Raw genomic sequence first — 12,149 nt, 5'->3', positions numbered from 1 at the left:
AGCTTTTCCGTGCCTGTGTTCCTTAAGATAATACAACTTGGGGATCCATCTTTGCTGATGGAATCACTTGCCATCTCCCAACCTTCTCAGAACGACCAACTCAACCAGCAATCAGCTTATACAGGTAGTTGTAACCATACAGATAGCCTTCCCTGAAATGCTATTCCCTATAGACATGTTCAATTAGCTCATCATGAAAGAGGGCACCGCATCCAGCAAAGGTCACAAGACGGGAAGAAGACGAGGAAAGTGGTAGGGTTTGGGGGGACACTATTCTCTCTTTGAGAAGGGCATTGGAGGATGGCCATGGAGGACAGGCTAATGAAGGCATAGAGCTCGGAGTCTGAAGGGAGACTGAGTTAATAAGTCAGCCTTGGCTGCTCGGTTTGGCTTCATGAGGAGGCTGTGACCTTGGTGTCCAGATCATCACACTGGAGCTTAGTTGTTCTGGAAAGGGTGCGTATGGCGGCCTCTGTGGCTTCCTAGCTGATGTTGCTAAGGACAAAGTGTGGTGCTGCCCTGAAGCTGGAGGACGGAGGCACCCTACTTTCCTCCCATGCCCCGTAGTAGGAAGAGATGAGCAGACACGTAGCTCTTAAAGGAAAGAGTCATATAGTGCCAACGGTTATTCTTGGCCTTAAAGACCAGAGAATTGGCCGGTGGATTCTTTGACCCAAGAGGGATCTTAGCCCCCGGCAGCTCCTTCTTTGCAGTTGGTCTGCTTCAGATGCCTGGGCATCTGGGGGTGAGGGTGGGGATGAGGGTGGGGATGAGGGTGATGCGGCTAAGCATCTCTGTCTCAGATGCCCGGGCATCTGGGGATGAGGGTGAATAGGACTGAGCTGTTTTCTGCATGGTTCCCTTTTAGGAATATTGCATTAAAGGGAAAAGGCACTGAAAGCTTCCCTATTTAGTGACCATGTCTTACACAGTCACCTAGGGGAAAGAAGTCTTCTAGCAGAAACGGGTTTGAATAAAGAAGGAAGGTTTTATTTGAACTGCTTCTTCTGGAACTACACGCTTGGCAACACAACACACAGTCTGGAGTTTTGTTTTCTCCGTCTTAAGAACAGAGCAAGAGGGAGTGTGAAATAATTTTTTTTTTCAATTCCCTGGTTTTCATTAAAACCGTGACTAAAATCCATTTTGGGCAAGTGCCTCAAAGAACCACCAGATGGCACTAAAGTCCAGCCTAAACCGAGCAAGGTTCAAATCTATACCTAACAACATTTGTTCCGTCAGAGCTCAGGCAAGATTGACGGATATCCTGGCTACTTATTTGGAAACTAATTTCTAGAAGAGACCAAGGGAAGGTACCCAGAGGTTAAGGTAGTCAGATAGCAAATTCCAACAGCAGTTAGACAATTCTGGAGCCAGATGTTTCCCGGTAGAACCAGGACAGCCTTCGAATCCACAGTCTTGGGACTGGTCAGAGTTCAGAAATAGCCAGAGCTCTCGGAGTACAAGTCTGTAAGAACACCCGACCTCCTCCCCTTTGTTAGTATCATTCATTAGGAGGCAGGATCTTGCTATGTAGCCCGGGTTTGACTCTGATTGGCCTCAGACCACAGTCTTCCTGCCTGAGTCCTTCAAGGGCTCGGATTCTCCTGCTCCCCTGCTCAGTTCGAGCAGGACTCCTTAAGCATGGCCTAATAGGGCTCACACACAGTTGAGAGGAAAGGTTAAACAGGATGAGAAGCGGAGAGACAGGGATAGGGACCTTACCTGGCAGTCGTTGGTCGACACGTTGTACCAGATGATGGATGCCCACGCATTGGGCAGCTGGCTGACGTTAGAAATCATCACCACAGGTAACGAGCTGGTCTAGTTAGAAAAATAAAAGAAGTTATTACAGGTAGTCCAAACTTGCATTGCTGCTACTCCTGGTCTTCTCTTCTAGAAGGCCATTTTAAGTTAACAGCCCCTCCTTCCCATCCTGGTACCCAGGCGCCATATGAAGAACTTCTGAGCACACACAAGCTGGAATGCAGGAAGAAAAGGAATAGGAACCCTTTCTGAGCGCCCGACACTAGCAAGCAGGCAGTTTCCGCACTATCTTCCCTGACATTGAGAAATGACGGTGCTTCCTCGTGCCACAACGCCCCAAACACAACCCAAATGGTTTTGGTGAAGATTTAGTCATTGCCATCCTTTTAAGCTGTGCTAAAGAATTTGATCTGAAAGTTACTTTGGGAATGAGCCTCTATGATCCGATCATGACCTGGTGCCTAATCCAGGTCCAAACTGGAAGTAGGAGTTTTGTTTAAAGCCAGAAAGGTGCACCATGGGAGTTGGAGCTGTCCCACCTGCTTCTAAAGAACAGTTAGTACTATCATCAACACGGTTTTCTTTTTTCTTCCTTTTTTGTTTATTTATATTTGTTTATTTATTATGTATACAGCATTCTGCAGGTATGCCTGCACTGCAGGCCAGAAGAGGGCACCGGAACACATTACAGATGGTCGTGAGCCACCAGGTGGTTACTGGGAATTGAACTCAGGACCTCTGGAAGAGCAGTCAGTGCTCTTAACCTCTGAGCCATCTCTCCAGCCTGTCAATCCGGTTTTCTGTGGTACCAAGTAGACAGGCTTTCACAGACTAGCCTGGGAGGCTAATCTCGGAACAGCTGTCCCTCCCTAATAAACACAAAATTCCTGTGACTAGTAAAATACCCAGGAGCTGAGGAACCAGGCAGCTTGTAGAGGCTTAGGGGAAAGATGTGGAGAATTTTACACACATTTGAATGCTTCAGACCAAGAGGAAAAGGCAGAATCTAAAACAACACACTCAAACTACCTGGAATGGAGTGCTAATGGCTACTCTGGCTTGTCTATCCCAACACATATGGGGGCTCTAGCATGGGCTAGGAATTGTGTACAGGCAATGGTGGACACGCAACTCATGGTGCCGTGACTTTAAAGAGTTCATATTCAATGCATTCAGTTTAACCCTCTAAAGGCTTCTTTATTCTTAGAGTTCAACAGAGACTGTTAGATGATCATAAAATGACATTTCCATCAACATCCCTACCACTTTCCTCTGCTCACCACAGCAGAGAACTTTCCAAGAGATTTTAATACATAGCTCACATTTTTGAAAATGAATCACAATATGACCCAGTCAAATTGTTATTTTTCTGTATGGTTATTTCTCTGTATGCTTTCCATTGAATATTCATAATTCAGAAAATAATAAAAATGTGGATAACAAATTATTCCACCTTTATTGACTAATCATGACTTTTTTTTTTAAATCATTTTTTTTATTTAACCAGAATGGCATCTTAACTTTTTAGTGGATATTTGACAGTGTTTTTCTAAATAATACGTGAAGGACAAACAACAGCCTAGCATGATTGAGCTTCCACTATAAATGCTGACTGGTGGCTGTGGAACTTACTAGTGAGGAGAGGTTTCTTGAGACACTTACCTCCAAGTCAATGGTGAGGCCATATAGGCATATCTGGGTCTCAAAGGCTATGGAGTGTAACTCCTCCGTCACCATGTGGCAGCCCTGTGGGGAAACAAAGGATTTCTTTCCTTACAAAGGCAGCTTTTTCTGGTAGAGATATGAAAATTAACAAAGTAAATGTCATAAAAAATCGGTATTATTGTTTTAAAATAAGGTAAAGTTAAAGAAATCTTCTTTCCCACAAACCGTGACTTTGAGTTTCCAAAACGTGAATTTTAAAACTCTGGTATATTTTCAGTAGTTGAAATGCTAAGTTATTCCTTATCCTAATAAGCCACCCATTTATGGGTCTATAGAAAGACTTATAATCTCGTTATGAGTTGATTGGCAAAGATATCAGCTCTGGTTAAAGACGGCATGCGAGATACAGACATTTGCTTTGCTTTGCTTTGCTTTAGAAACTTAAATAAGATTTCAGTAAAACTAAATTGTCATTTAGATTCCCAGTGAGAGGCAGGAAAGTGTGGAAAAGTTGGAAGAGGTTCGAAGCCCCTAACTGCTCTGAGGTTGAAAAGGGGGCCCTAAAGGCCAAAGAGCCCCCAGCCCATGCAGGGATGTCTACACCATCCCTTGGCCTGCCCAAGCGAAAAGAGCTTTTCTCTTCAGAGCAGATGAGTCGGTGGAATTAGAAGACTTTGCATTCTGGGGAGAAGACAACGTGTGGTCAGTGGGGCACTGCCAAGTGGAGGGAGGAAGACTCTCTGCGAGCCTGGGCTGAAGTCTACTCCCTGTCTGCGCTTGACATCAGGAAATACACACGGACGTGGACCAGACCAAAGGCAAGCTCACAGTTATTACCTTCCAGGAGCTGCTCCCCAAGAAACAGCCAGCTCCTAAGAATTCATCCTTGATTCTGCAGACTGGATGTACACAGAGGGCTTCTAAGTGGGTTCTGTGGTCAGTGGTGACACGCCACAGTAATGATCATTAGACATTTGACACAATCTCTTACATGGAATACAGGTGTGAAACAAACAAACAAAAAAACTCCAAGCCAACCAAACCTCTGAAGAAAATGCAAAAAGCAAACCATTTTGTAAAAAAGTAAAGACTGCATGCCAGGCTCAGTTTGCCCAACAATTAAATGACAAATGACCCCATTGTAACGAGTGGATATTGCCACTGCTCAGTGCTAAGCAACCGTAAAAAGGGTCCAAGGATGCCAGTCACAGCGGATAGGACAAAAAGTCACACCAACCCCTGACACTGTAAATTTCCAGAAGCCAGAGAGTAAATGGAAAGTCTAAGGGTCAGGAGTACAGGTATGAAGTACCACAATGGTTAAGAGCACCAACTGCGCTTCCAGAGGACTTGGGTTCAAGTCTCAACACCCACGTGGCAGCTAACAACTGTCTATCACTCTAAGGTCTGACGCCCTCACACAGACATACATGCAGGCAAAGCACTCATGCCCATAAAATACAAACAAATACATTGTTTTAAAAAACAGAATCAGAACATAAAACAACTAGAATACCATTTTTTAAAATTATGAATAAAGTTATTTCTAGTACAGTAGTCTATGCCTATCCAAATTAGCAGTCAAGTGTGCCCACCAAAAGCCTCCGGAAGCTGGTTCCTACAAACCTTCTTTCTGAAAACGGTTTCAATAATTCCTCTAATAAAATCAAAAGCAATAGCTAAGAAAGAGGAGGACATAGACCTAGCCAGAAAAACGGGGAAGAGATCCCTAGCAGAGAAATCAAAAGAACTTTAACATAGAAAATAGAAAATCAAACCATCAAACCAAACAAACCAAGTAATTATACAACAGAATTGGAAGGTGAACAGGTAGAATGGGAGGGAGATATGACAGCCCAAACCAGATGAAAACTGTATTTTTAACTAACAAAAACCTTCACTAATATGAGGTTGGGGGATACAGCTAGCCATTGAAGAAAAGGAAAAGAGAAACACTCCGATCGCCATGTTGGACTGTAAGTGAGGGATCTTCTCGTTCTGACGGAAAGTTTGGGGCTGCATGAGTGACAGGTCCTTAAATGAGCTAAGTAAAGACTCAAGGGAACCGGAAGCCGTTCGAACGGGAATGCAATCTTAGCGGCTAGACTCAGACGTTACATTTTATATAATTGTAATTAATTTGTACAATATTATGAAAGTAGAGGGAAATTTACATGTATCTATACTCCCCATAAAAAGTCATAACTTAATCCTGTACTCAGAAACAATTTAGGTATTTCATAGGAAAAATTTAAAAATGCAAGAAATAAGAATTATATTCACAGCTCAACAATGAATTCAAGAGAGGGGTTTAGGTTGGATTGACTGGGAGAGAAATTGCCATTTTTTTTCCCTCTGACAGCACCCTACAGTACTTGACTATGCCTACAACCAGCAGAATTGCCATCGTTAGAAGCCTATTAGAAAAATGGGGTGTCCAGCTCAGGCGTTTTAACAAGAACTACAGGTAGAATTTGGGAAGCAATTATTCTTGGTGTGGCCCGTGAACATTTCATTTAGCCTCAAAAGGGATGTGGCCAGTTTTTTTTTTTTTTTTTTTTTTTTTTTTTTTTTTTTTTTTTTTTTTTTTTTTTTTTTTTGTGAGAGAAAGCTCACATCGTTCATAAAACAAGTCTGGGAGCAAGCAAGAGAAACGGACTTGTCTAAACTTCAAAAGCCAGGCGAGATCAGAGGACAGGGCCACCCTGGGAGAAGTGGAGGAATAGCTCCAAGGGTCAGCAGCAATTCTGAGCCCTCTGCATTCATTTTAAGATAGAACATTAGCCAAACATGATGCGAATAAGAATCCCGTGAGAGAACGTAGGTGCCGCGGATCACGTTAAAGGTAGGATGTGTTCATCCGAAGAAAGCACCGAGGGAAAACGGCCTCTCTTCCTCGGGCTGGAAGGTCGTCTCAGGCTTGATTGCCCGGATGTAGTGAAAAGAGCACACTGTGGCATTTTGCAGAAGGTTAACAGAAAACCGTGTGTGGTAAATACCGTTTGCAAATCCCTTGAACAACCGCTTGCAGTATTCCTAGCGGGTGAACGTAACAACTAGCCCATTTCCCTTCCCCACACAGCACAGAAGTCTATTGCCGTCCTTTTGGTTGAGCGTAAAGTCCGAGGACCTGGCTACTATTAGGACACCAAACTACCCCAAGTTGTAAAGAAGAGAAAAACCTCCCTAATGATGAGGAAAGATGCTTACGCTGTACAAACACACCCACAGGATGACTGGGGAACCTAAATTTTCATTGGATGTTCGCAAAGGGGTGGTCTTCATTTATTTTTTAATCCAGTTCAATGTTAGATAAGCATGTGCAAATTACTTGAGAGGCCTCCTTCAAGCAGGCAATTGAAAGCCCAATACTAGCATGTTCAAATATTTCATAACCATAAACCAAGTTAACAAACTGTTACAATATGGCCTAGCCTCCTACTTTGACATACAGCCGTCACCTAATTTAACTGATTAATTAATTCAGCACCGCAGCGCTGTTTACACTTGGAGGAGCAGGAAAAGCCCTGCCTCCCAGCCCGCCCACCCATTTTGGTAGGTAGCTCAATTCATATCCATAAGCATGCATGTAATAGCTCATCATGGGTATTTTCCTCCTCTTTTTAAGAGTTGTGACACACGTGTTCAGCATCCAAATGTAGATCCTGGAATACACACACACACACACACACACACACACACACACACACATATTTGGGAGGCAGCAGTGCTAGGGACGTGGAGGGGTAGGAGGGAGAGGGGCAATGGCTTTATTGTATTTTAATTTTAAAAAAGAGAGTAGAAGAAAGCAAGCTTCTACAACCAGAGCAACGACCGCCAGAGTTGTCCATTAACTTTGAGGAAAATTTCACGCTTTAGGGTTTTGTTTTTTTTTTTTTTTTTAAATCTGGATGGCAAGAACGCTTCTTGGTCATTCTAACCGATTTATGTTGTTCACTTGAAATCCCCTGTTCCGTTAGGACGCACATCGACATTAAAATATGGCAATGAGGCCAATATTCAATGCACAGGACTGAATAAAAAGCCTGGCAGAGCGATGCAGCATTAATTTCCAACTCTTCCACGGCCATCAATCAAAGCCTTCATTGTTTTCTCAATGCAGTCCAAGCCAGACACTAGGCAGTTTCACGGTCCTGGGGTTTGATCCCTCAGTCTGTCCTTACTGCTTTCGCTGCCGACTGTCCAGTAGCGCATCCTGGAAACCCAGACTGTTTGTTCCTTTGTGTTTGCTTGTCTGATTGCTTGAGATGGGTGCCCTGTGGCCTAGGCTGGCTTCCAAAGGGGCCGTGAGCCGAGGAAGTAAGACCCTGAAGTCTTCTGCCCTTCCCCCTTTCTGCTTTGGAGTATTGAGACTACAGGTGTGCACCCCAACTCCAGGTCTTTGCTTGTTTAATAAGCTAGCGCCTACAGAACGGCACAGGCAGAACTGCAGTACTTAGGGAGACAATCCTTTTAACAAATATTTATTTATCACAAAATATTTATCTATCTTAAAAACAAAAAGAAAACTAAGAACTGGCTTGGAGGCCAGCAAAAAATGCGCGGAGAGCATTAACTACATTCATGGGAGAGCCCATGAGCGGAGCGGTAACAGGACAATCACAGGACAGCCCATGAGTGGAGCGCTAATGGGACAATCACGGGAGATCCCATGAGCGGAGCGCTAATGGGACAATCACAGGACAGCCCATGAGCGGAGCGCTAACGGGACAATCACAGGAGAGCCCACAGACACAGACTCGTGTGAATGAAAGCTTTCTCAGCAGGTAAGTACGATGAGGATACTGAACGGAAGCTGCTGCACTCAGAGAGGGCGGGGATAAGTGAAGAGGCTCCGCCTCTCTTCTGTAAGGACCTGGGAGAAAGGTCATTTCCGGGGAATGCTTATTTCACGGGATAGAGAGCTAACTTCAGAGTCTGGTCACTTGAGAGATGACGAGAATTATTTTATTTATTTACTTAGGGTTATTGCTTGCAGACACAGATGGGGGTGTGCCCTGCATCCCATGAAAGAGGGCCTGTCTCCGGCTAAGGATGTGACACGTGGGTGGGCAGAGAAGGGCAAGTCTCCGGCTAAGGATGTGACACGTGGGTGGGCAGAGAAGAACAAGGATCTACAGTTGTTTCAAGTCAACTGCATGCGAGTTCCCCATACACGGAACCCTGGCTCTCCGTAGAGCAGACGGCACGGAGTCCTGATCTCTAAGAACCACGGCCGACCGCGGCCCATTGCCACCCATAACTAACTCTCACATCCTCCTAACTGGGTCATGTCAAAAGAAGTGTAGGATAACATTAACCATATCTGGAGAAAAGGAAATTGAGAGGAAGTAACTTGCCCAAGTCATCCCTCCCGTGAGAAGTGGAGCCCCAACGAAGACTGTTTCCAAATTCCCCAGAGGCCTAGCATGGAGGCAAAGGGGAGCCCAGCAAATTAAAGTTATGGGCATTTCCTAAGGAAGTGTTCCGCTAATTTCCTTCCAGTCTTGGCAAGGAGCCTCCTCTGCTGATAGCTCCTGTTTCTGAACTAGCTAGCCGGCGATGTGTGAAGTGGGGTAGAAGGAGGAGGTCCTTCACCCTCCCAGAGACTGTTAGGATCCCAGGAAGATGCACCCGAGAAGGATGAGCAGACTACCAGGGTTTAATGTTGGTCCCCGTCTTTAACGGCCTGTGCAAACGCTAGCTCCCCTAACTGGAAGGCGTATGCTATCCACCTAACAGCGTTAGCCCGGATACCCAGCTCGCAGTGTTCACCAGGAGGAACTGTTAAACCAGTTCTCGGCAGGGTATGCACACTTGCTGCAGGTGTTCCTGGATAAGCAATGGCAACCTCTGAAGCTCGAGAATGAGGTCACGGGATCCTCGCTTCCTGTCTTCCTAAAACGTGCCACTGCGATTGCTGGCCCTGTGGCTCTATGAACACCACCTCCTGCCTGCTATTGTACTTTCCCTCCCGTTCCTTTGGTCACGTCTACTTACTGACCCAACCCCCCTGGGCTGGGTCATCTTTCCTGGCCGTCAACTGTTTCTTGAGCACACAGTGGAGCCTGTGACTTGTTCTTGGCGTCATACCAAGAGGCTGTCAGTAGGGGGAGCTCGAGGACTATCTCAAACAGTGGCCCTGATTTAGCAAACTTAGAAAATAAGAAACAAAGTCATTGAATAGCTCTCTATGATTCTGTTATCAACTGGAAAACAAGAGGACATAAATTCACAGCAATATAAGTAGACACGACTAATAAGACAGTGCTTGCGTCTTCTATAGAGGAGGATGTCTCTAAGGAAATTCCAGTACAGATATTTGATTTCATGTTGGTAAAGATGACAATGTTCCGCAGGAGTTGAGCGACTTAGAGGTATTCCCATTGGATCTGTTTTGCTTACGAAAAGCACAGAATAATTGTGTTTGGTTTGTTCAGATTCGCAGATAACAGCATTCAGGGACGCCACGCTGAATGAAATATCACAACTCTGTTCAAAATTCCACCGAGCTGGGTAACAGCAGTTCAGGGAACTTAGAAAACCCTTGGTGGGGGGCAGGATTTGGGGAGGGCGGGATTTCCCCTAACTTATTTGTTTTGCTTGAGCCCTCAAACTCAAAGGCTCTGGCCCTGCGGGTCACTGGGAGGAAAGGCTGCTTGTGTCTGTCCTTGAGGGGCCATGGTCTGTGGCGATTTCTAAGGGACAACAGAGAAGGTGAAAAGCTCATAGAGGGATATGTGTGGATGTCAGGCCTGGGGCGCGGGATAGACCGCCACGCGGTGCGGGGTTTCTACAGCTTTTCCCGGAGGATTCAGATGTCTCTGTCCTAACAGCTGTGATTTAACAGCCCAGTGAGTGGATCTGTACAAACTGGACCGTCAGGGGCTGGAGATGGCTCAGTGGTTAAGAGCATTGCCTGCTCTTCCAAAGGTCCTGAGTTCAATTCCCAGCAACCACATGGTGGCTCACAACCATCTGTAAAGAGGTCTGGCGCCCTCTTCTGGCCTTCAGGCATACACACAGAAAGAATATTGTATACATAATAAATAAGTAAATAAATAAATAAATAAATAAATAAATAAAAAAAGATAGCTTATAAAAAAAACTGGACCGTCAGACTCTTAATAGCTGGGCAGCTGCACCGAGGGCTTGGGGTCACCTCAGAAGCATCTCTGGGCAGGGTGTGTCAGGTGTCATCTCCTCTCAGGAAATAAAGAGGAAATAAATGAAATATTTCTCCGTCGTATTATTCCAAAGGTGACAGTGGTCAGTCACCGTTAGGAATGTGGACCTGGACTTAGCTTTTCCATATTCAAACATGAAGATAAAAAAAATATAATGCCGAATTTTCCAGGTCAAAGTAAAAGATGGCCCTCACGGCCAGGACTCGTCCAGTCTGTTGGCTGGAATGTTCGTCCAGTTCACTTGGTGAAATGTGAACTTTACAGGCCCAAGGAATTGATGCTACGCAATGGAAGAATTACTTTTCAGCTACGGTTTTCATGAGACGGGGCATGATTTTTGACACCTGCTTCACATCTGGGGGGAAACAAAGGCTTTGAAGATAGTGTGCCGTGACGGAAGGCTAATTAAAGAAATGGTGACACGGATATAAAATACAGTGAAGCAATTTAAACCGTGTCCTCCAAACGGCGAGCTGTTCACCGTGTGTGGCCATGTCAATCAAAAGGTGATGAAACAATGCCTGGGCCATAGTTTGTTTGTTTTCGAGACAGGGTTTCTCTGTGTAGCCCTGGCTGTCCTGGAACTCACTCTGTAGACCAGGCTGGTCTCCAACTCAAAGATCTTCTTGCCTTGGCTTCCAAAGTGCTGGGATTAACGGCGTGTGCCACCACCACCGCCCAGCTGATATACTTTTGAGGCATAGAAGATTAGACTGGTGGACCCAGAAGGCTAATGTTTTTTCTGCAGGGTGGAACGATGTGTTATTTTAATTTTAGCCTCCAAGAATCCCCATATTATCTGCAATGATCAAGCTTTATGTCTATAATCAGGGAAACGTAAGGGAAAGATAGATATAAAATGAAACAGTTTAAGAGCGTCGGGGACATGCTGTTATAGGACTGTTTGCCAGAAAAACTCCCCAAGAGTTCCTATTTCCTACCTCATTTCCTTTACTTCCAGCGCTGGACTTCATTTCCTTCGGTTGCTGTGTGAAAGAAAACGGCAGAGTTTAGATGGAGGATCTTTATCAGCTGGGTACCAAGCTGGCCACACCCTCTATAGTCAGCGCGTTCACAGCCGTAGTTCCGTGAGAGAGAGAGAGAGAGAGAGAGAGAGAGAGAGAGAGCAAGCAATAACTCTTGCTCTCTTGCTCACTGAAAGCCCACATCTCTACCTAGATCCAAGAAGAGCTAGTACAGGAACCCAAATGAAACCCCACCTCATCATACGAATGTCTGTGCAGATGTCTTTCCGCTAACCAGTCTTGTGTTTTGGAAAGCGGACCCTTCGGGCTGGGGTGGTGGCATCCCATATACAGGCGGATGTTGGCTAAGTGTTAATCAACCAGATGAACAGCCGGTGGCAAGAAGGGCAATAGGGCCTTTGGAAATCTAAGAACTATTAGAGAGAAGCCGGGCGGTGGTGGCGCACACCTTTAATCCCAGCACTCGGGAGGCAGAGGCAGGTGGATCTCTGTGAGTTCGAGACCAGCCTGGTCTACGAGAGCTAGTTCCAGGACAGGCTCCAAA

The 12,149-nt window shown here is 45.3% G+C and overlaps 1 protein-coding gene across 2 annotated transcripts in view; it reads right to left on the bottom strand.

Moving 5' to 3' along the window:
- Stat4 (signal transducer and activator of transcription 4) overlaps window positions 1–12,149 on the bottom strand; it is a 78,705-nt gene that overhangs the window by 7,267 nt on the left and 59,289 nt on the right. For both annotated transcript variants that reach the window (XM_050159371.1, XM_050159372.1), the window contains exons 14-16: window positions 11,561–11,605; window positions 3,430–3,513; window positions 1,726–1,824 (exon numbers count right to left, since the gene is read on the bottom strand). In XM_050159371.1, coding sequence (XP_050015328.1) covers window positions 1,726–1,824; window positions 3,430–3,513; window positions 11,561–11,605 — 228 coding nt within the window. The remainder of the gene's footprint in view (window positions 1–1,725; window positions 1,825–3,429; window positions 3,514–11,560; window positions 11,606–12,149) is intronic.

This window comes from Alexandromys fortis, unplaced genomic scaffold (assembly GCF_014885135.2).
Source record: "Alexandromys fortis isolate MF-2015 unplaced genomic scaffold, M_Fortis_MF-2015_v1.1 scaffold_65, whole genome shotgun sequence".
In the NCBI taxonomy this organism is placed as follows: Eukaryota; Metazoa; Chordata; class Mammalia; order Rodentia; family Cricetidae; genus Alexandromys; species Alexandromys fortis.
This window is presented reverse-complemented; position numbering and strand designations above follow the sequence as displayed.